The following is a 25,318-nucleotide window of genomic DNA, read 5'->3' on the forward strand; positions in this document are numbered from 1 at the left end:
GTTTAACATTGCTGTGTTGTCCTCTCTTCCAGGTCTGCTCACTGACAAACGGCACCAGCGCTGTGCTCGACCAAACCCGGATCAATACCCAGATTCATAGTTGAGTTACCGTCCGGCAAAAAAACGGAGGTCGTGGGGCTGGAGTGTGTGCTCATGGCGGAGTCAGAGACTGAATGTGACACACCCGGCCTTGACACGCTTGGGTCGGAGTGTGTCATAGCCCACAGCCATGTCGACCTGCACTACGGCGCCGAGACGGAAATCATGACTGAGGAAAAGCGTGGTCTCGAGTTGGAGATCCACGGCACCGAACTAAAGATCCAAGGGCTGGGGACGGACCTAGGTGCCGTGGCGTGCGTGGAAGCCATCGTGGAGACGGACCACGATTACATCAAGGTGGAACACGACGATATGCACTGCTTTGCCGGCGCCGAGATCAAGACGTCATCGGGCGAGACGCTTCTCGGGGAAGTGCTGCTCAAGGCCAACGAGCACGAGGTAAAAGTGGAGTCGGATCACGGCGGCGAGCTGACGGTGGAGTCCGAGAACGGCGTCATCATCCACGAGGCGCACGGCCTGCAGTGCAACGAGTGCGGCGAGATCTTTGGCAGCATCTCTGACCTCCACCAACACTTTGAGATCCACAAGGACCTCAACCCGTACATCTGCGTCCACTGCGGAGAGAGCTTTGCAGTGGAGGCCAGTCTCAAGCAGCACATGAAGATCCACATGAAAGAGAAGCCCTACGTGCCCCCGGGCGTGGAGATCATGGGCAAGGACGTCATCGACGCCTTTAGCCTCAAGTCCCACCAGATGATCCACCTGCCCGACAAGCCCCACCGCTGCACCGAGTGCGGCAAGAGCTTCGCTGCCGCCATCACCCTGCGAGAACACATGAAGATGCATTCGGAGGACAAGCCCTACAAGTGTACCCAGTGCAGGAAGAGCTTTGTCCGCAGAAGGCATCTGAAGAAGCACCAGGAGGTCCACGCCCGCGAGAAGCCGTACACGTGCGGCCAGTGTGGCAAAGGCTTCGCGACCACCTCCAACCTGAAGCAGCACCAGAAGACTCACGCGGCCCATGCCGGCGTGGTGCTCAGTGAAAAGCCCCACCGCTGCGCGCAGTGTGGCAAGTGTTTCGCCGCCGCCGCCACTCTGCGGGAACACCAGAGGATCCACTCGGGCGAGAAGCCGTACAAATGCAACATGTGCCGGAAGAGCTTCGTCCGCAAGCGCCACCTGAAGAAGCATCAGCAGGTCCACGCCGGCGGCAAGCCCTACACTTGCAGGCACTGCAACAAGGGCTTCAACCACTCCTCGTCCCTCTCGCGCCACCACAAGACCCACTTGCAGGGGCCCGTGTTCTCGCCGCCACAGCCCGGGAAGCCCATGACCTTCGGCACCCCTCCCAAACAAAGGGTGCACCTGCAAGGGGAGAAGCCCTACATGTGCCACCACTGCGACAAGGGCTTCAACCATTCCTCCTCCCTGTCACGGCACCAGAGAGTCCACTCTGAGGGCAAGGGCTACACCTGCGGCCACTGCGGCAAGATCTTCAACCACTCGTCGTCGCTGGCGCGGCACCAAAGGGTCCACTTGGAGATCAAGCAAGAGCCGGCGCCGCAGTCGCCGCCGCTGCCCCTGCCCCCGCCCGAGCAGTACAGCGCCATCGCCTCGCCTAAGGTCTTCCCCAACAATGCCTTCCCCAAGCAACACCACCTCTCTGTGGAGAAGCCCTACCGCTGCACCCAGTGCGGGAAAGGTTTCAACCATTCGTCCTCCCTCTCAAGACACCACCGGATCCATTTGGAGTAATGAGGGGGGTCCGCTCCCACGCAAGTGCTCAACCAATCTCTCGCTTCTTGTGTAACTATTTACCGCCCCCGCCACAAGACCAGTCAGGCTGACTCCTATGGATGTATACGCGGTCAGGTCAGCAGCATTGAAGAGGGCCAGTTGAGGGAAACGGACAAAAGACGACATGACTGGAAGGACTGATTGGCCGTTGGCTAGTCAGAGCAGAAGCTACTGGGAAGCCTCACTTAGATTATTTTGTCTCGCTTGCGCAGGAACTCCATTTTGAACACTTTTAAGAGAAAAAAATGTTACCCAATCTTTTGGATAAAGCTCCACTCAGAACACAGGAGCGTGTTCGACTTGGTTCAAGGCTGTCAACACCGGAACTCCAATTCGTCATTTTTCACCCTCGTAACCTGTGTGAAGCAAATCTTCTGTAAATACTTCTTGATTTCTTTTATATATGTATAGGTGACTAGTGTGCTGTTCCAAAATGATGACATTTTTTGATAGTAAGACCCCATGAGGTGGTTTTTCTCCCCCTTTCAGAATGAGTTTCGGAGAAGAGCGTTGCGGGTGTTCAAGCAGCAGCAGTTGAATTTGCCATAGTGTATATTTATGAGGTTATTTTCTTGTATGTCTACCATGACATGGTCTGTACAGAGAGCAATATTGGCTTGACGCCCTGAAGTGATGATAACGCTCAGCCACAAGACACAATTCCTGACAGAATAAACACCTTCTGGTTAGCATATTACACCAGTCTCCTTTTCTTGGCTTATTTTCCTTCCCCTTCTGAGACTAACTTAATAACCTGTTCATAGACTAGGTAGCATTTACTCATGTCGACTGTCACAAGCCGATCTAAAGACTTGTGCATACTAAAAACTATAAGAGGAAAGCTGACTTTTTAAAGACTGCATTGCGCTTGACTCGTATGTTTAAAAAAAAAAAAAAAACTTTTACAAACATATTTTTTTAGATATGGCTCGGGTTATATGAAAGGGAGCAGAGATTTTATGGGAGAGGGCATGACAAGCAATATTTGTTTTTCCCCCTTTTTTTGCTTCAATGTGTAGCATAGTGTTTTCTTGTTAGCTAGGTGCCTTATTGCATGCTGTGTAGAAATGGATGCTGAGCTGTTAATTGACGAAAAAAAAGGTTCTGAATTATTATTTTTTATGATTATTCATACCTTTAAGTTTAATTTGTCTGATTTTTTTTTTTTTTTGCTTTCATGTATACGATTGTGTTTACACTGTATATTTTTATTTTCTTCCTGCTTCTGTTATTGTGAATGTCCCAATTCTTGAGAGGAAAAAATGTAAAGGAATCCATACGGGCTTCTCTTTTAAGGGCAAACCTTGTAACATCTTTCCCCTTTTTTTCTGAGTGGCACATATATGGATAAATAAAGGTTGTTGACTCTCTTCTGGTGTCCTGTGAAGTTTGATTTTGCTTAATGTTGTCATCAAGCATGGCTAGGATGGCTGCCCTACACAGCTGGATTTTTGCACGTTTTCCTCGAGGCTTGCCGTGGCCAGAAAAACCCTTCAAATACTGGCAGTGGGTATTCAATCCAAAAAGCCCTTGACAGAATTGACAGGCCGTGATCCTGGTCGTTGCACTTCCTCTGCAATCCTGCAGGTGTCGCTCTTGCAATGTAAAATGGTGCTCGGTGTCTGCAGGTGTTTTTGACCGCACCCCCTCCTTCGCGAGTGCATAGAAGTAGTAATTCTGCTTAATTTGCTATTTCAGACAACATGGGGAGGAATTTCTGGGGATGCTATGTTCCTAGAAATTCCTGGCCTTTTCCCACACTTGTAGGTTTACATTCCTTCTTGGTACGTTGAGGTTCATTCTTAAGGTTGTTTAACTGAGCTGTAACCTTCAGGTGTAATCGGCTTTTATCAGCCGTCTAGGGCAGTGTCTGCTTCACATCACAGAATGTTTTTTTTTTTTTTTAAACAGATGCTTCTTGCACACTAATTTGTTTTTGAATTCCGAATGCATTACATTGGAAGTCTGCAGATTAACATTCACTGCCATTGACGGCTTTAGAAGTCAAATATCCATGTTAACTGGAAAGGCTGGCAGTGAATGAGTTCATTTTTATTAATGTCCCAAAACTTAATTATATAAAGATGGCTAAGTAGAGTAATGCTATGATGCCACTACAGATTTTTTTAATTTCTTATCCAATATTTAAAATATGAGACCACACACATGATGGAAAACATTGTCAAGAGTGTGCTATCGCTCAATATAATGTGTCGTTTACACAAATTGACCAACACAGTACACCACACACACAATATCTCCACTGACAATCACAAGTCACCTCATCAAAACCACGTCTGTCATAGTAGGCTATCAAGATTGACTATCGGCTATTCTGCTTAGCCCAACTTTGTGTTGGCCACACACTAAAATTTTCCATCGTGGATATTGAACAGGTTTAACGCTTGCACTTGTCGGCCGTGAACAGAATGAGGAAAAATTGTTCCTGTGAAGGATCATTTGGAGATTTCGGGCCTTTGCTGCTTTATTTGGAAGAATGGAAAAAATGCTGAAATTTGGCCAATTGTTGGTATGTGGACACTGCTTTCTCCAAACTGACTTAATTATAATTGTGGAAAAAATTAAAACACAAGACTGTTTAACATATACACTTTTATTTGTGGTTTTCAATTCCTACAAGAATAAAAGGCACAATTTAACCAAAGAGAAAATGTATGCAAAACTATACATGGTTAACCCATAAATGTTGATACCCCACCTACATTTAGCAGGTACACAATGTTGTCTAGGAACTTATATGGCATATCATATTAGAAAATATTTACAAATATACATGCAAACATCTGTACTGTTTTTTTGCACCGAATTTGAGATTAAAGCACACGAGATTTTCGAGGTTCCTTCTTACACGTTCATGACGGGCGTGAGCTGCAGCAGCGAGCTCTGCGGTCGAATGGTGCTGCTTTTGGAGTGCAGTTTGTCCAGGTTCTGTAGGAAGCCCCTCCTCTTGAGACCCTCCAGAATGACTGTGTTGCTTGAAGCCAAACTTATGTGGGTTCTGTGTGGAGAAGGGTGGGGGACAGATGGATATATTTGATTAAAAATAAATGAATAAATCGCATAAATAAGGCAGCATTTAATACATTCCCACATGGAAGGCTGCCTAGTGAGTGCCAATCATTTTCTTTCTCCGATTTGAAATTTAAGCACGGCGGAGCAATTATACGTCATTATTAAAATGATTCCCTGCTGTCCAAATATTGGACGTTAGCGTTCATTACAAGGTGTTTGTGCAGCTTTATTGCCTTTTACTTTTTAAGGGAAGAAACATAACTTGGTGAAAGGCCAAATGCAGTAATGCAGCCTGGAGGTCTAACCTCTCACTGCAGTGTTTATTTTTGCCTGACTGACTGCAATGGTCTCTGGGAATGCTGTTCAATTCTGGTGTGAAAATGGACAAAGACAGAGTATAATGTGCAATTTAAGTACCAGCTGCAATATCAAGTTTTATCTCACATTTAGTTTCAGGTTGTAGCAGTTTGAGTAATTTCAGATATCCCTGGTCTCAGAAGTCGGGTATGCACCTCGTGACAATTGGGCCGAATTTGAGCAATTTCGTAATTGTCTGAGTGATTATTCTGTGGTGTGTGTAAAGAGTGACTATTTTGCTCAGAAATATCGGCCAACAATCGTAAATGATAAACCTGTTCAATATTTGCAATGGCAAATCCTTATGTGGGTGGTCAACACTGAGTTGGGCTGAGCCACAGACTCTGCGATTGTGACGTGCACTGCCACGATAGAAGTAAACACAAAGTGACCTGAAGCTCACGCTGCTGCCGGACACAAATAGAGGAGCAACTAGTTGTGTTGAACGTTAAGATCGCTAAAAGTCAGTATGTCTGTAGTCTGCTTAAGTGAGCTTGTAAGTAACACTATAAGGATCACGTAAACAGTAGACAGCCACTTACCGTGGAGAATCTATCCCGCTGTCTCCTGTAAAGCTCTGGTTCTCGACCAGTTCGACTGCATCGCCATTCTCCATTGCCCTGGGCCCGCTAAGATCACCTCCTGGGGTCCGGGAAACTCCCATCTCATGGTAATCCTCTCCTTGTGCTTCTTTCACTTCCGCCACCCAGTGAGCCGATTCGCCGTCACCCTCGTCTGTAGACTTGCGGACAGTCTCTGCGTCTGATTCCACCCCACTTGCTGGGCAGTAGTCAAAGATGCTACTGTCAAAGGCCTCCGGAGGTGCAGGGCAGTCGCATTCAAGGCTGGCCTCTTGTAATCCTTCCTGGACCAGGGCTTCTTTCCCAGAGCTTGGTTCCTCTTGAGGCGATATAGCACTCTGTTGAGGATGCTGACGTCCCCACGTGGTTTCACAGAGTCTGCTGGGGCTCAGAGAAGCCTCCCTCTCGGTGGCTGAGTGGCTGTTGATGGAGGAGACTTGTTGATGGGGAAAGCTGGAGTCGTAATAGTGACCGCTGGATTCCTGACACTTGGATTCGGTATCGTATTGATGGTAGACTAAGTGAGGGTGAAGGTAGTTTGGTATAAGGTCCTCCTCATTCAAGGACAGGGAGCTGCAGGTATCTTCGTCCTGGTGATGGTCTGCTCTTTGATAGAGTCTGTAGTCATCTTCGGTCTCTGTTCCTGGGGGAATGTCATCAACTACTGGCTCTACCACACCCAAAGTACCTTGCTCTCTAATGACAGTGATTGTTCTTACGTCCTTTGCGTGATGACGTGTTGAAAGCTGATCGGTCTTCTGGGAATCGTCTCTTTGCGTTTTGTTTAGTCTGAGCGAGTGCTTCCGTTGTAAAGAGGTTTTGGGCCAGGCCTGAGTTGGGATTGTATTGGAACTGGTGTACTGATGCATGTTTGAGAGGCCATTGTCCAAAGCTTGGTTCTTGCCATCTTTCAGTTGAGGTTTTTCCCAGCTCTCCGCTCCGCTTCCTTCCATCCGATGTTGAATCTTGTCATCGATCCTCAGCGTGCAGCTCTGTGGATAAGCTGAGCTGTAGTCCGGCGGCAACTCTCCGCAAAGCTTCAGGTCGGGTTGCAGCAGACGATCGCAAATGGCATCCCTCTCCTGGTCGCATTTGTCTTCAGACGTGGGGGATTTCGCCGTATGTTCTGCTTCCGCTACACCCACCTTGGTCCGATGAGAGTCCCACAATTTGGAGCGATGACACGTTCGTTCCTTCCTCCCCGATGGCCTGCCCTCTTTTGGTTTTCGATGATCCCAACTGACTGCAACAGGAAGAATTCCAGGTTCTGGAGCATTGAAAGGGTTTTCAATGCGTTTCTTGTAAAGCGATATACCCTCCACAGCATCATCTGCTTTACAGGGTTCATCAATTGGGATTTCCACTCGCAGTCGGGTGGGGATCAAATCTTCCCTCTCTGGATAGACATTGGCACATGGAGGAAGCCTGTTCTTGATCCTCTCCCGTTGCTTTTCTTTGGAGGAGTGCACCCGCCATTTGCTACGAGAACATTTCTGAGCAGATCTTTTTGCTGACCTGGAAGAGTGGTGGTGGTGCCTCGGTTTTGAACTTGTTAGGAGATCTGTTGACATACCCTTGTCTACGCCTTTGTCCGCGGCCTTCTCCTGCCTCTCGTCTAGCTTCTTCATCAGAACTGTGTGACGTGTCAGGTTGTCAACCGTCAGTTCAGGGTTTATGCGCTTGATGATGGCGTGCTCCAGGTCACGGGGTAAGTTATTGAGGTCATCTTCGTCTCTTACTGGCCACTCCTCGGGTGGGAACTGCCCTGAAAACGATGCATACTCCTTCTTTGGCTTCTCTTTTTTACCGCCGTTCCTCCGGAACAAACTGAGACCAAACTTCCTGCCCGGTTTGCTGTCTTTCTCTTTGCGGGCAACACCGTTGATCGCTCCTGTGGTTTTGCTGACGTCGCTAGCCTGGCAGTCTGCCGTCGTGGAGGTGGACTGATGCTGCACCGAGGGCTTGTTATCCAACGGTCGAGGCCACTTTAAGCTCTTGGCTGTGGACTCGCTGACGGAAACGGAGACAGAATGCTGATCGGGCACAGCAGATGGAGTAAGGGCGGGCGTTAAGTTAGTGGCGGGCTCACTGGTGGCCATCGGGAGCAGGCTGAAGCAGCTGCAAGATTTGCAGTGAGCCGCCGAGGGCGTCTGAGTGCTCTCCACACAGATGTCATTGCTCAGAAGGTAAGTAATAGGAGGTGAGGGGGGCTCGTCTGCTGAGCCCGAAGTCCACCAGGTCTTCTCTCTGGCCATGTTGCTGGTGATAAAATAAGTCTGAGGTGTGACGATAAAGTAGCCCTCACCCGTGTGGTAAATTTTGCGCTCCTTGATCAGAGTGCCTAAGGTATTGTAGAGAATGTCCTGAGTTGGGATGGTTATCCCTAAAAAGCAGAGAGAGAGAGATGTTTTAAAGATCGGTTTAAGAACTTGAATAGTCCTGAGGTTCGCGGTTTACGGGAGAGTTCTGTTCCTATGATGGCGATGTAACCTCAATTTGTATGTACAGTAATTTAGAACACGCTGTATGTAGTCCATCACCGCCAACTCTTCTAGGCCTTAAATATAAAACATTCCAAAAAATCAAGTACAGCGGAAATGAGAGTACCTCCTTGTTCAGTGTGGTCATGTAGTACTAGGTGCTGTGCAACCTAGTTCATGACGCAGTTCCTATAGGAGGCCATTTGAGCATTTATTCACTATCCTTAATATCCGGCTTAAGGTCCATGTACTAGTACACTCTTTGTCCTCATTAGTAAGGCAATTCAGTGTACTAGTAGAACGACTGCTTCTTACTTGTAATGTAAAACATTAGGACTTTCGTAAACAGAGGACTCCCTGTACTTTTCACCGCTTACCTGGATGTGATCTGCTCATGTGATTGACGAGAGTCTCCTGGCTGACGATAATTTGGGACGAGTTCATGTCCGAGATGACGGAGCACAACACTTCCGCCAAAGGAATGAACTGCGACTGGGGGACGGGGGACATCTGCAAGGGGGACAGGTCGCCTGAAACACATCACAAAAAAAAACAGCAGATTGTGAGTTAGCGCAGGTGTTATTGCACACAACCACACCTGGATTCAAAACAATCCCTAAATTTTGTCCACTAACCACTTCTTAAGCCCTCACCACAGTGGTCTATTTACTCAAGCTACATGAACCGCGAATGTCTGGCTGTTACGGACATTCCACCAGCGCCAGGACAAACCACAGAATTCCAACACTCCCACAGCAGTGACCGCAGGTCACATGCTGAGCGGATCGCGTATCTCGCCCCGTGTCTCATCAAGACTCCCGTGTCATGGGGGACCCTTGGAAAAACATCACCAAAGAACGTCTCGACATATTTTGTCTTCTGTAGTCTGAAACTGGTTCATTGCAACGTTGACCACACCAAAGCTCGACTCACAGAGCAGATTGCATTCTTATGGGACATGTTGTCTCAGGGAACCCGATAGTAACACTCACAGACATAATACATATAGTCTCTTCTATGCAATTAATGCTTGCATTTTTTTGTGCTCAGATTGGTTTGAAATGCTTTTTTTAAAAAGTGACTTTTAATAAGTTTAAATGCGCTGAAAGCATGTGGGAGGGTCAAAACCTTTTATTCTAAATATGGTGTTTCTATATTGCAGTTTCATCCATTGCGGATGGGTCTGGAACATATCCACCACAATAAAGCGGGGGTTCACTGTATGACAATTGCGAGTGTTAAATGTTACTTGAAGATTAGAAATCCTCCGAAATAAACCAGACCCCGGGTGAATGCTTAGACACGACAAAACGCCCTAAACGTCGTGAACATTAGGAACGCTAACTTCACCATCGACATAGTACAAGTCTGACTCGAGTTAATCAATGACAGCTCATAAATGTACTCAGGTCAGAGTGAGTGTACAAGTAGAAAAATATTAGTAAGAAAAGTCAAAATAGTGGAAAAATAAAAAGTATTGGTAAATAATTCCAAATATTAGTACATAATAAAAAAATATGACAAATATTAAATGAAACATTTTTAAAAACACCAAAATATTGAGAGTAAAATAAAAAATATTACAACATAAAATAAAAACACTTCAGGGAGAAAAAAAAAAAAAGATTTAAAAGAAGACAAAAATGTTGCAATTAAAAATAATAACAGAAAATAAATATATTTAAATATAGTGGACTGCCACTATTCGCACGGGATAGGGACCAGGCTGGACCGCAAATAGCGAAAATCTGCAGATAACTGCAGTTTATTATAATTGTATAATATGGTAATCATAATCCACAAAACAAATTTACAACAAAAATAAATCCATTGATAGGCGAGTCCGAGGGTACCGAACTTCGAGTATGCAGGGGTCCACTCTATATGACAAAAAATACAAACATAAGAAATAATGAAAAAGAATATAAAATGATATACAGTAATATGGAAATTAAAAAAAAATTGACAGAAACAAACAGTATATCCCAAAAACTTCAAAAACAGTAGACACAGTACAAAACAATTGACAAAGGTACTAAAATAAAGACAAAAAGTTGACAAAAAATACATCTGGGAAAAATGTTTGAAAAAGTACGAAGCATATTACCATAGCATATAGCGATACAAAAAAAAATACAAAAATACTAAATTATAGTTAATCAGTGACACTTCATGAAGTCTTTTAGTTTAAAGTTATATTTGTTATTAAATTATTTTGTATATATATATATTTGTATATTTACCATTATTATTATTATTATTTTTTTTTATTGTTTAATTGATTATGTTTGTCCCGCGACCCTGGTGAGGATAAGCGGCTCAGAAAAGGGATGGATGGATGTTTTATGTTTGATTAGTATGTACATCACTTTTGTTTCAGCTACAGATTTTTGTTTTTTGGTTTTGTTTTTGTAAAGTGCTCTATAAATAAAGCCGAACTGATTTGAGAATGTACTCTCATCGCATCGCTATAGAAAATGATACGTTGAGCAATTTTCGACAGGCGCGTTCGCCCATGTTTCTTTTAGTTTCTGCGCGTTTCCACTTGACTTTCATCTTAAACATGTGCCACATGGCCCCCGAACAGCAAAGCTCCCGCTTGACGTAAACTAAACATTTACAACTGTCGCATTTGAACCACTTACGCACAAGACAGGGGAAATAAACAACATATCACAAAGTATCTGTCATGGGAGCGCATACTAGCGCACGAGTGAATGAATAGTGTCATTTTTTGTTTTGACTGTGCAGTGACATTCTAAAAACCATAGATGCAAAAAATTACACAGCTATTGTGGACTCATAGAACGTTGTGCTTATGTAAGTAAAAACAACACAATTAACAGCACTTAAAGCTCATAAGGCTCACAGATGGGGGTCTTTTTTTTTTGTCAGACTGATCCTATGACACATGGCGGGATTGTGTGTATAAAAAAAAAAAAAAAACACATAGCCCCCCCCCCACCCTAAACCTCCCTCACAGGACATTAATGTGACTAAACCTCAGAGCGGATATCTCAATATGGCTCTGCCTGGCCAGTGAATTAGCACTGCTGACTGGGCTCCTCATTGTGCTGTGCTTCCTATAGGAATGTGATGCATAGGAGCCACACACTGTCAGATGACTGTGTAAATAAAGAGGGGAGTAGGGGTAGCGTGGGTCGGGGTCAGCAAGATGGGCTCAGAGGAGAAGGTATACACCAATTAACATCAGAGGGATCAATAATCGCCAAACAATCCAATCTTTTCCGAATGTCCTAATGCTGCTCTTCCACTATTCGTATGAAATCAACCAGGGATTGGAATAAGCCTTTTTTTTTTTTTTTTCTCCCCCCCCCCCCCCCCAATACTATAACAATTATCTGAGCAAACTACAAATATAGTATGTAGAAAACAAAAACATCAGGAATACATACTTTTAAAATACAACATTATGACAAAATTAAAACAAATCATTAAAAAAAATGACCAAAAAAAATAAAAATATTGGCTGAAAATAAAAACATCTGAAAAAAATACAAATTTATACAACAAAGAATATAAGCTAAAAATAATTCAATCTGGAAACCCAAAAATAGTATTCAAAACCTCAAATATTAGGAAAACAATTAGAAAACTATAAAACATATATTACAAGAAAAACAAAAGCTTGAACAATAATACAAAATATTTGAAAAATACACATTTGATAAAATACAAATGAAAAAAAAACACCTGGAAAACAAAACAATATTAGGAATAAATACCTGTATTGTACAAAAAAAGAAAGACAATTATGCCCAAAAAATAGATAAAAATGCCAAATATTTGACAAACAAATTACAAATATTAGATGAAATATAAAAATATTGGACAAACTTTACACAAAATATTTTAACAAAATAGGAGAAAATAAAAAAACTAATATATGCTAAAATTACAGTTGTATCTGCAAAAATATACAAAGAGGAGAGGAATGGATTAGGAATTAAAAAAAAACTACAGAATACTATAAAATAACAAAAATGTATAAAATACTATTTTTTTAAAAGGTGCAAATATTTGAAAATATACCCAGACATCTGGAAAACAACAAATACGTTGTACACAAAAAATATTAGGAACAAATATTTAAAAAAAAAACATTTTTAAACTCTCACACAATACAAAGTATTTTACAAAAAAATACAAAAATATTTAATAAAAAAAATCAATAGTAGAAAAAAATAGATGAATATGCACACATTTGTTAAATAAAAAAAAAGTAAATAAATAAACATCTGGTAAACTACAAAAATTGTATACACAGAAAACAAAACTTAAGACGATAAAAATACAAAACACATTACAAGAACATAAAATAATATTTGACAAAAAATAAAAACATTTGAAAAATCCATGTATGTATTTAAAAATATACATAAATACCTGGAAAACTACCCCAAAAAAATGGTTGTTAAAAATATTGCTAAGAAAAAGAAAAAAAAATCTTAGACAATAATACAAAATGTAGTAATAGTAAAAAGGCAGTCAGATACTTTGTGCAGTTTGTTTCCTTTCGTGTCACGGACGGGAACGGCTAGTTTATCGAATTAAACCCAAACAGGCCCAACAAGTCAGACATTTGTGATTGTGCGCGTCCTCTCTCCGGGGGGCGGGGGTTCACACTTTACTATGCTTGTGTAATCCAAGCACGGGCCACGCCATTCTACTCTTTTTGTCATACACAGCATGAATACGCTGTTCGCTGGTTGCCATGGCAACAGCAGTGTCAGCGGGCAGACAGTTTGGGTATGAAGCCGGGGATTAAGCAAGGGAGACACTTACAAAATGCCTTTACCTGACTTTGTTGAAGTGAGGGGGGTGGAATGGAGTTGCATTATGCGCAACGTAGGAAGCAGGTTTCTTGACTCTTCCAGATGTTAATGGCACAATGATCTCTAATGCAAAAACCAAAGGGGTCTACATAAGTACTTCAATACCGCTACACTGATGAGATTATAAAAAAAAAAAAAAAGTCCTGAATTTTCCATGTGAGAATAAACTGATCCCATGAGAGTGAACGGGGGGGGAAAATGTCGACCTTCTCCTCTTATTTAAGTCTTCTGACCCTGATGAGTGCCACATGGCTGTTTTGGTAGCTGCCGCATGAGTCTCATTTCAACACTCAACTCTGACAATAAGGCTCCGATATGGTTCAATAGAGTCGCAGAATACAGAGACTGACCAAAACAGCATGAAATGTTTCCAACATTTATATAAAAAATAAAAAAAAAACTCAATATCATGTGAAAAATACAAATGTTTTAGAATAAAAAAAACAAAAGAAATACAAGAAAAACAATTTTTATATCACATGATATGAAACTACAGGCAGCACGGTGGGGTGACTGGTTAGTGTCTGCCTCACGGTTCTGAGGACCGGGGTTCAATCCCCGGCCCAGCCTGGGTTGAGTTTGCATGTTCTCCCTGTGCCTGCGTGGATTTTCTCCGGGCATCTATGGAGGTCTAAATAGCCAAAACATGGGACCTTTAATGAGGGAAAAATAGCACTCCATAATATTGTACAACCCCAGTTCCAATGACGTTGGGACGTTGTGTTAAACATAAATACAAACAGAATACAATGATTTGCAAATCATGTTCAACCTATATTTCATTGAATACACTACAAAGACAAGATATTTAATGTTCAAACTGATAAACTTCATTGTTTTTAGCAAATAATCATCAACTTAGAATTTTATGGCTGCAACACGTTCCAAAAAAGCTGGGACAGGTGGCAAAAACAGGCGGGTGCCATGGTTGGGTATAAAAGGCGCTTCCCTGAATTGCACAGTCATTATAAGCAAAGATCGGGCGAGGTTCACCTCTTTGTGAACAAGTGCGTGAGAAAATAGTCGAACAGTTTAAGGACAATGTTCCTCAACGTACAATTGCAAGAAATTTAGGGATTTCATCATCTAGGGTCCATAATATCAAAAGGTTCAGAGAATCTGGAGAAATCACTGCATATAAGCGCCAAGGCCGAAAACCAACATTGAATGCCCGTGACCTTCGAACCCTCAGGCGGCACTGCATCAAAAACTGACTTCAATGTGTAAAGGATATCACCACATGGGCTCAGGAACACTTCAGAAAACCAATGTGAGTAAATACAGTTTGACGCTACCTCCGTAAGTGCAACTTGAAACTCTACTATGCAAAGCAAAAGCAATTTATCAACAACACCCAGAAACGTTGCCGGCTTCTCTGGGCTCGAGCTCTTCTAAGATGCACCGAGGCAAAGTGGAAAAGTGTTCTGTGGTCCGACGAGTCCAATTTCAAATTGTTTTTGGAAATTGTGGACATCGTGTCCTCCGGGCCAAAGAGGAAACGAACCATCCAGACTGTTATGGACTCAAAGTTCAAAAGCCAGCATCTGTGATGGTATGGGGCTGTGTTAGTGCCAATGGCATGGGTAACTTACACATCTGTGAAGGCACCATTCATGCTGAAAGATACATACAGTACAAACATATGCTGCCATCCAAGCAAGCAATCTTTTTCATGGACGACCCTGCTTATTTCAGCAAGACAATGCCAAACCACATTCTGCACGTGTTACAACAGCGTGGTTTCGTAGTAAAAGAGTGCGGGTACGAGACTGGCCTGCCTGCAGTCCAGACCTCTCTCCCACTGAAAATGTGTGGGGCATTATGAACAGTAAAATACGACAACGGAGGCCCCGGACTGTTGAACAGCTGGAGCTGTACATCAAGCAAGAAGGGGAAAGAATTCCTCCTACAAAGCTTTGAAACAAGCTTTAGACAGTTGTTTGGCTGTTTTAAATAAACAATGTGTAATTATCTTTTTTATGTTTAATTTGAAAGTAAATTTCAACTAGGAGTGGCAATAAACAGCTTTTTCTTAAAAGAGTTGTTTGCCATCTGCCGTTGTGCTGCTTATGGTGACGTGTGTTGAGTTGACTTCCACCACACAGCGCTCGTATCGCAAGTCTGTGCCTGCATGTCAAAGCTAACAATTAGCCAAACGACAGCTCATATCTAAAAAAACTCATAAGTCTGTTCACTCGAATCTTAAGACACCACTATTTATTTTTTGGGGGCAATCTGTTTTTACTTTGACTCCTTACATTTGAAAACAAATGTGTACTTTCTACATGTTGCTTTGTCATAATAGGCTTGGTTTTTGTTTTTCCACAAAAAAAAGTTGCACAAAAGTACACATTTCAGAGTCTGTATTTATTTTTGTTTTTACTTTAATAAGGAAATTGAATCAGCACCCCTACTTTTACCAGTATTTTTTTTTTTAACACGCATCTGTACTTCTACATGTGTACAGTACATAGTGTAAGTAGTTCCGCCACTTCAGGATCAACCCCCCCCCCCCCCCCCCCCCCCCCCCAAAAAAAAACAAAAAACTCCCAGACCAACCGTGCATACGTTCTGTAATGCGCCGTTGTGTGTCTGCGCAGGACATTTCCAGACTTTACGAGTCTTTCATGAGCGCACTGATGCGTCTCTCGCAGCCAAAGTGGCCTCGTAAAAAGCAAGAGTGTCCAAAGCAATAACGTGGCTCCAGACACAGCAACCAAGGGTGTCCCAACAACATGAACAAAACTCGGAGAAGTGACGTTAGCACGGATGCTAATGGTAGCGCAACACGTAAGGTATCCTGGGTGGTCCACCGCCATTTGACCCTACTAAAGAAGGTGATATATAGTCGCAAAGGGAATGATGATAAGAAATATTAAGTCATTAACACAACTCTGAAGAATATTAGCACTGATGCTAATGCTAGTGCAATATGAGACATGTCCTGGCTAGTCCGTCGTCACTAAAGAGCAGTAAAAATTAGAATTTTTGGTCGCCATGGTAATAATAATAAATAATAATGAGTCCTTAACTAATCTGGTGTAATATCAACATGCATACATTTCTGAGCAGTGATGTTAGCCCTGATGCAAATGCTAGCATCGGAGCTAATGGTGCTCCTGGCTGGTCCACTCTTTTTATAGACAACTTAGCAAGGTGGTCGGCATGGTAATGACAAGTAAAAAGTAATAATACCATTGACGTGCCCACAACTCAATAGTGATGTTAGCACCAATGCTAACGCTAACACAATGGGTGTCCTGGCTGGTCCGCTACTATTTAGGACTACTAAAAAAGACCATTATGGTCGCAATTTAAAGGAAAAAAAGTCCTGAATCAATTCCATTAAAATATATTAACCTGAGCGGGGACATTAGCGCCAATGCTAACGCTACCACAACAGTAGCTGCGTTCTGGCTGGTCCACTATCATTGGAGAACACTAAAAAGGCCATTTATGGTAACTCGGTAATGAAAAGTAAGTAAATAAGCTAATTGCATTTCTATAGCACTTTTCACAGAACAGACTCACCAAGTGATATTAGTAATAGTAATACAAATATGTTCTTAATCCAAGTTTGGTGTATCCTTAACATAATTTTGAAGCCATTACATTTTGCTCTTTATCTACCAGTTATTCACGCAGGACGCTGACTTCTGTTAAGGCCTACTTAAAAACAAATACGATAACTACTTTACTGTTTATTGATGGATGTAAAGCACTTAAGAAATAGGAATTCTTCGCCCTGCTCGGATAAATATTTCAGTGGCCGTGATAAAATCAACTGTTACTGATTTTTATATATTATATATATATTTTTAATATTAAGCGTCGGTACGCCTAATCACTGTTAAGGAAACCGAACCGGGACGAGCTCAAAAGAAAGTCGGGAAAAAAATAACGAGTAAAACAACCCGAATGAGGAGTTTGGTGTTGTCCTGTGTCGCCATGGAAACCTTCAGTGTGGTGGCAACCAAAGCCAAAGAAAAGGGAAGAATGCTCAGTAGACTTGCATTGTGGCAATCTCTAACTACACAACAGCCTTTTAGACTCACTTTGCAAACCATTGACATTCTGTTCAAGCCAACTTTAAAGCCATAAAGCAACTAAGTGTGAAGAGGAATTTTTTTTTTTTTTTTTTCCATTTTATTGGCCCACTGCATATTCTATAAATAACAAATTTAACTAAAAAAAGTAGTCATTTCAAATGTATTAGCAGTGGGACTATATCTATAAGCAGTCAGATTTTAAATTGATCCTCACAGGTCCAGAGCGCTGGCCCTTGATGACATCTGCATTATTCTGTCGTCTGACTGGTTGGTGAGAAAAACATATCTGTTGTGATTTGCACACATTAATACATCTACTAACCAGCAACTTTGGTGAGTATGATGTATTTTATTGTGTTATTACATAAATAATGATTTTGAGCTGCTCCAGATAATATAGTCGTGTGCTGTTATATTGCGTTTTTGTACGGAATTGAGAGTTTCTATAATTGCGACGTAATAGTGGTGATATTACGCGGTTGGATTATGTCTCCACTGAAGGTACCAAATGCACGGCCTGCCACTGACTTCACCCAATGCAAAAACCCGAGACTTGAAACAAGACAGACTTGTCTTTGAGAGCTCAGTGTGAAACGTGATACTATTGCATGAGCGTGCACGGGAAGGGGGGGGGGGGGGGGGGGGGGGGGGGGGCGAGAGACAGCAGCAGACAGCAGTCATAAAATACCGGGGATTTATTATTATTATTATTATTTTTTAAATTTAAAATCAGGGTTAGTCAGTCACAAGTGTTGCATAGATGATTTCACTTCTTCCACCTTTTGGAATAAGTTGAAGTTCTGCCGAAGGGAAGAGAGGATGGGGGCTGGGGGGAAGAAGAAAAAATCCCAACCTTTACAGTTATATTATTAGCATTGGCCCTCAGTCAATGATTCCCTGAGTTCCAATTAATTCGCAGCCCAGTCTAATCACTTCCTTGTCAACTCACATCAGAGCTTCTTCCCCCCTTTCTTTGAGGAGTTGCTGAAGGTCAAGTGTAAAGGATCATCTTACACCTAAATATTTATTCAGCATTCCCCCGATTTTCACCTCCAACCTGAGTGTTGGTGTGCAAGATGCAGACGACACGCACACCCCCAACCCCGACCCCCACCCTAATCCCCTTTAATCAAGAGTGATGGTCCTCATTGGACACAGATGCCGACCATTTCCTTTGACTTTTACCGCCTCTCCTTTACCAAGATAGACTCCTTCCAAATGTTCTACACATTCAAAGTATAATCAAGTACAATAGTAGCATTACCACCCTTGTAACCCAAAACACTCATATCTGAAATCAACGTTCTCCATTAAAATGAATGGAAATGCCATTAATCCGTTCTAGCCCCCCACCCCCCAAAAAAAAAACACCAAAATGTTTGGGGTAATGTGCTTTAATAGGAAAACTAGCACCCTACAGTATTGTACTTTATGAAAAATGTGCGGTAATAGGCTAATTAAATAGAATGTTAATACACAAACATTATTGTGCATCATGATAATTCAATAGACATTGTGCTGCTCATTCCGGTGTATGCTCCTTTGCCACCAGGGGACTGTATAATACATACAGTCATACTACATGTAAATTACATGATTAAAAACAAGACTGTCGCAAATAAGATGCAATAATATTAGTTTTAGTTTATTGCGGAGGATAAAGCAGATATGGAAATGAGTACTGTTATATGCTCATGCTGCATGTGTTGCGATCACTTGCCTTCAAATTCATACATAGTGGGGCCCCGCTATTCGCCAGGGAAAGGGACCGGACCAGACCGCAAATAGTGAAAATCTGCGGATTAGTGAAGGCCATCGAAATTGTATTGGGTAAAACAAATACATTTTAAATCCCCCCAAAATCTGGAGTTAACGGGGATATCGCCCCAATAAGCGTTTTCGGGGTGGGTTCTGACACAAAGATTTAAAAATAAATAAATAAATAAATAAATAAAAAAAAGAGAAAAAAAAAGAAAGGAAAACATTTTTTATGTATTTATTTTTTTAACCATTTCCTGTTAACAGTAGATTAACTTCTTCTAACACTTGCGTGACCGTTAATTGTGTTAAAACTGCCCATAAAGTTAAAGGAACAGATTTTTTTTTTATTCCATCGTTTCCTAGTGGAAAAACCAATAGTATCGACACCGACTCCTGTGTATATAGTATTTTTGCAAAGCTGGCGCACCTCGCTGCCATTTATACAAACATACAATAGTGTCAGGAGAGCCAAGGGTGTTTTTATAGTCAATTTACCATAATATACTGTTGCTAAGTCATTTGTCAGGGGTAGAGTGAGAATGAAAACAAATCCTACGAGGGAAACCCCAACTGCTGCTGACATGGTGCACAAACTCCTCCACTGTTTTTATTGGCTCTACAACCATTAGGATTCTTATTACTATTACAGTACACCCCTACTATAGCGCGGTTTATCCTTTACGTAACAGTCGTTCCTACCAATACAGTGAGACGGACACAGTGAATATAAAAAAATATATATTCTACACACCCGTTAACATGCCAGGTTTTTGTGATGTCCTAGAACAGCTGAACTTTATTTGGGGTTAATCACAGGCACTAAATGGTGGCAAGTGTGTGCGCTGACTAACAGTTAACGTGTTTGAACATTATTTCTGAACACAGTCAGTTTGTAACTTAATAAGCAAGTGTAACTAAGTCACTAAAGCAAAGTAAGCAAAAACGTCAGGAAAAGCCTACTCGAACAGTTTAACTTGATTTGGGGTTAATCAAAGGCACTTTAAATGGTGGCAGCTGTGTGCTGACTCTCATTTAACATGAGTTTGGTGAATGTGATTGGTTAACAGCACTTACCAGCCCAAATTACCCACCCATACATTATTTTATGTAGATGAAAATGTAGTCAAATATACAATATAAAATTCTCATGCAAATAGACTTTAGATATGGTTTTCACTCATTTTGTGGAAAATTATGGAAAAATAATATGCCCTGCCCTGACTAATGTTGGATACTGTATGGATGTTTGCTTCTGAAGCGACCTGACCCGCGGCAGCCTGTTAACAAGAATGCTTTGACCTCTGACCTGCGGTGCTCAATTAGGATGGCGCGAACCACTTTAAGGCCCGGCAGCAGACTGTAGGGGGCTGTCATGGTTAATAAGCTAACATCTGGAAGAATTATGACCATTACTGGAGCACTTTGAGACGGCGCTTTGTGTGAATGTAGGACACTTTAGGAGAAAAGCAAAGGGTAGGAGAGATGAGAAGAGAAATCCCGGGAAAAGTGTTAAAGCATTTCAGGAATGCTTGGCTAAGCTAAATCGCTAAGCTAAGCTCACATCGGGGGTTGGACGAAGATAGTTTTGCTGTAGGTGGGACACAGGATACCGCATGACACCACGCTTCTAAAGCTGCATAAATGTTTCAGCTTGGAGAAGAAAGAGGCTCAATAATGCAGAAGCAAAGTGCAGCAGCTAGCGGTTAGCACCTACAGAGCTATTTCTTTCTACTAGGTAGAGATATGATGGATAAAAACGATGCATGTTATCAAGCCTTCGAAAAGCTAGCGACTTAGCATTAGTTAGCATCAGAAACTGTATGATTCCCCTATTTGGAAGCGGGTAAAAAAGACAACAACATACTTAAACAAAAGATTGAACACAAATGGTTCAGCAACATGTAGACAAACAATAGAACAGTACTCACAGGCAGATATTTATCCCCTGTGTAGAATGGCTAATTTTACTGCTGTACTGATGAGCTCAGAGAGGAGTTTAGATGTTATTATGAATGCCACTTCTCACTACAATATGATTGGCTGCTGCAAAGCGGCAAGAACTGCCTAGAACTTTATTGTTCTTATAACGCCTCAATGAATGGTTTATCACTGTGTCTGCCTTATACTGCCCCTAAGTGGCCAAGGTGGGCACTTCAGAAGGAGCAGCATTTACTAATTGATGCAGTAAGACAAAAAAAAAACCCGGTTTAATTCTTTGAAATTCTATTGAATTACGTCATTACTGTTATGTTTTCAGAAAGTACAACAATATAGTTATTTTTCCTCACGGATTGAATTAAACGCAAGGCACCTATCTCCATAATTGAGTAGTAAATAATTCACAGTCTTTACACGTTTTCAGCAATTATCTTCAAACATGTATAATGTATTTGAATGCAAAAATCTCGGAAAATCTTATGACTACTGTTACTTTTACTACTGCTGTATTCAAGGAAAACCGTAACATACCGTAGGCGCTAAATCCTCTCTGCATTCCATTGAAATGTATAGACAAACATTAGAACGAACCGCGACCCTCTCTGGTTGCTAATAAAAACGATTCTGCATTGGGAACGTGATATTATTCTTTAAGCAAGCGTGAAAGGGAAAAAAAAGAAGACAAGTTGCGTGTTCCCACTCGGATAACGGCGATGCATCAAGTCAAACTTCCCCTCTCGGGCTCTCTTTCCCACGTTTTTAAGATTCAACTGAGAAGGCTGTGATAATTAAATTGAGCTGTGTGTCAGACACCATTATGGATCCCCTCACTGACTTGACCTCCTTCCTTGCTTTAGTACACGCCAGTGTGTTTTTTTTTTTTTAGTGCTTGTTATCATGCTATTGTCTCTTGTGAGGCCACAGTAACACGATAGCTTTTGGCTAAAAACATGAGCCCCCCCCCCCTTTTTTGTCAAAACATTTGCAAGACAGTGTCGGGTTCTTCTTCTATTGTTTAGCCCGCAGCCGTCTTGGTCAAAATGGTTATTTATTGCCAAGGCGGCTCCAGTCAAAGTGTAATCTTGTCCTTTTGGTGTTGTGCAACTAGTCACAACATGCCCCGATGCGGCTTAAGCGTATTTAGATAATTAGATGCGTGGCAACATCGAATTCGCTGGTCGACATGAATGCCCTCCATCCCGCATTGATACTTTTTCCACACAAGACAGCAAACAAGTAAAAAGGCAGAAAAGCTGCCTTGGACAGCCATTGTGTAAAAAATAAATAAATACAATTAAAATAAAAATAAAAAATGTCACCCAAGTACCACCTAAAAAAAAAAAAATACTTTCACAGGGCGGTCTGCCGTTTGGCAAACTAGTAATTCAGTGCCGGCCGATTGTCTGCGAGGAGGCAGAAAAGCAGCTCATTTCCATACAAATTGCTGCGTTCGAGGATCCGGAGGTCGGCCATGAAAACATCCGTCTGTTGGCCTCAAATTACATGAGTAACTTGTGTGCATTGTGGCCGCATAGTAAGGCGTTTAGTATGTGCTTGTGTGCCCGATTGTTGTCTATGGGAGCACAAAGTGTCTCACATGGGGATGACATGTCGAACACCCCCGCCCTCCATCAGCCATCGCATCGCATCACGTCACACCCCGCCAGTTGTGAGGTCTCCCTTTCACATTCCTCCGCAACCTGTGTTGAGTGTGTGACACTACCTTTAAAGCACTGTTTGCAACTCAAAACAGTTGTTTAGGTCATCATTCGTTTACATGAAAAGGGAGTTTCAGATTATTTAACAAGCGGTCTCAAAATTGAGTTTTTTTTTTAAATAAACGATACCGTTATCATTTACATCTTAAATACTAAAACAGTAGTCCCTCCAAAACAAGCAAAAAGTGCTTGTTTGTTTACGAGAAAATGTCATTTTCCTAAAAATGCAAATGTTCGAAAAGCATTCTGAAGGAGAAGTTTCTTGAAAATGAGACCGTTTATTCGTTAGAGTCTGTGAAAACTGTATTGTTTTGTTTATTTACATCAAAACAGCATTTTCCTGGGAAAAAACAAACAAATTGACAATGGTTCTCAGGGTGGAGGTTTCTGAAAATGACGTTAACGTTTACGTCTAAATACTGAAAACTGTCAACTGTGAAGATGGGTAAAAATTGCTGTTTTGGTCACTTGCCTACGACATTTGACAAGGGGTTATTGTTTACATCTAAACGGTACTCTTGTGAAAACGGATCGTTTTGATTATTCAGCTACATGAAGACGTCCATTTTGGAGCCTGAAAATGTCGAGATTTGACAAGGGTTCCCCTAAGTGAAAGTTTGGACTGAATCGCGCAGACTGTATTACAAGGGCAAAATGGGGCAAAATGTGTGTTGGTGGTCAACGGTGCTCAGGACAGGAGAGGACGTTCGTTGAAGGCTTGCTTGAGGTATGTTCACGTACTTTGAATACGATACGGCTCGCAAACAGGCAACAAAAGCTTATGTAGCCTAGCAAGCTAGTGCTAGCACTAACGGTTGTACGTAAACATGCCGCCGTTCTGTCGAATCATGCTCTAAAGTTTCGGTGTGGGTGAAGTCATTTAATTCCAGTGAGTTAGCACCCATTATTTCTGTCATGTTGTAATGTTGGTTTGACCTGACTGATTAGAATACACGATCTAACGACAAGAGAGCAGTGATTTCCAACCTTTATGGAGCCAAAGAACATATTTTACAATTGAAAAAACTCACGGCACAGCAACAAAGAAAAATGTCACAAAATGTGAATAAGTTAATTACTGTATTTACTTCCTGTCATCTAATAGAAGACCATTCATTTTTTTCTGTCTGTCGCTATGCCGCACTGGCATAAATAGATGAACAAAGATACATTTATTGTAAATATAGTTTTTGGAGCATTTAAGTACACAAGTACGTACAGTAAATGAACAGGTCATTTAAATAGACACATTGCTAATCTTGTGATCGGTTATCGTTTTTTTAAATTCGCTGATCGTCCCCAAAAATCCTGATCGTGTAAAGCCTACACGGGGTTGTGGGGGGGAGACAAAAAGGGCAATTTTATGGCTTTGACACCTTTTTGTCAAAGTTGTAAACGCATGTTGAAGTGCCAGTGTGAAGCATCATAAAAGAATAAAACTTGACGGAACACAGAGAGACGATCACAGTAATTACACTGCGTATACAGTATACAGGTAGGTACAATTTATGAGTTTTCCAGTTACGAGCCATCATTTGGTCAATTTTTCTTCTGTGTGTTGAAAGCCAAAATGTGTCACTATCAGTCGGGTGAAGTGTGTGGGGGTGGGTGGGGGGCGGGGTTCAATGAAGGTACTGTAATGCCTTTTTCATGTGGGCAAGGAGAGCCACAGTCGCGGAAGCACTTTCAGTCATTATTGAATGAGAACCGGTCGAACGTGCAAATGCAAAATGAGAACACTGACAAGGAGCCGCTGTAGGCCACAACTCACGCCCAGACGCACTCAACCCGACTCCACCTCCTGACGTCACTCACTAGGCCGCGCCCCCTTAAAGGCACACATCCAATATACGACTATTACAGTATGTATAGTAATTACACTTTTTAAAACCAGTTTATTTCTACACAATTTATTGTGCCATGTTTTACCGTTTTATACCATACAGCAGTGTTGCACTCAAGACCACACTATCCAAGACTTGTCGGAGACCAGAACGAGACCAAGACTTTCGCAAGTCAAGACTGAGTCCAGACCAAGACCGACACAAGACCGAAACCGTAAAAATCCATTTAAAAAAACCATGAAAAGGTCGAACAGTGACAGAACATTCTCGATCATTTCAAGTTTCTTTTCAATACATTTGACAGCCCAAAACACGGCCTGCAACTCTTTCAAAGTGCAACATGCAAAAAAAAAAAAAAATAATAAAAAAAAAAAAAAAGAAATCTCAAATCTTGACTTTTTTTTTTTTCAGCCAAATTATTGCAAAATATACACCTTTGTATGTATTTTAAAAACGAAATGAGAGTGTAAAGCTATTTTACAAGTGCTGCTAACGGTTCAAAGTGTGGGGGCCAATGTGGCCAATGTGGCTTGATGGGGCGTAAGATCCAGCCAAAGTATTATACCGTTAAAGAACTTGAAGTTTGTCAAACTAAACAAAAAAACAAAAACAATTACTTGTTGCGTATTTAAATAAACCACACAAAACTGTCGGGTGAAAGTTCGCGAATTTAATGCTAAAATATAAAGGCAAAAAGCCATTAATGTGCTAACGAAATATTGACATCGCAGTATTTGAACACAAACAGTGCAGTAAGACATGTAGACAAACAAACCATCGCCATCCATTCTTCAAACTCTGTGAAAAACAAATATTACTGCAGCTTACTGAGCAATTGTGACAG

General features: G+C 41.8%; 2 protein-coding genes across 2 annotated transcripts in view; one reads left to right on the plus strand and one right to left on the minus strand.

The window, feature by feature from the left end:
- Window positions 1–36: 36 nt before the first annotated feature.
- si:ch211-198a12.6 (uncharacterized protein LOC563253 homolog) lies at window positions 37–3,221 on the plus strand. The gene has a single exon (XM_061690787.1). It carries the CDS (start codon window positions 154–156, stop codon window positions 1,813–1,815), a length of 1,662 nt encoding a protein of 553 aa, XP_061546771.1. The 5' UTR covers window positions 37–153; the 3' UTR covers window positions 1,816–3,221.
- Window positions 3,222–4,486: 1,265 nt separating this feature from the next.
- The window catches only part of stox1 (storkhead box 1), a 21,829-nt gene continuing 997 nt past the window's right edge, over window positions 4,487–25,318 (minus strand). Inside the window, exons 2-4 of the mRNA XM_061690225.1 lie at window positions 8,686–8,838; window positions 5,790–8,211; window positions 4,487–4,876 (exon numbers count right to left, since the gene is read on the minus strand). Coding sequence (XP_061546209.1) covers window positions 4,723–4,876; window positions 5,790–8,211; window positions 8,686–8,838 — 2,729 coding nt within the window. The 3' untranslated portion in view covers window positions 4,487–4,722. The remainder of the gene's footprint in view (window positions 4,877–5,789; window positions 8,212–8,685; window positions 8,839–25,318) is intronic.

Source organism: Phycodurus eques, chromosome 11 (assembly GCF_024500275.1).
Source record: "Phycodurus eques isolate BA_2022a chromosome 11, UOR_Pequ_1.1, whole genome shotgun sequence".
NCBI lineage: Eukaryota > Metazoa > Chordata > Actinopteri > Syngnathiformes > Syngnathidae > Phycodurus > Phycodurus eques.

Excerpts from the sequence above, each read along its gene's own strand:
- si:ch211-198a12.6 (XM_061690787.1), top strand. The coding sequence starts at position 154 with ATGGCGGAGTCAGAGACTGAATGTGACACACCCGGCCTTGACACGCTT.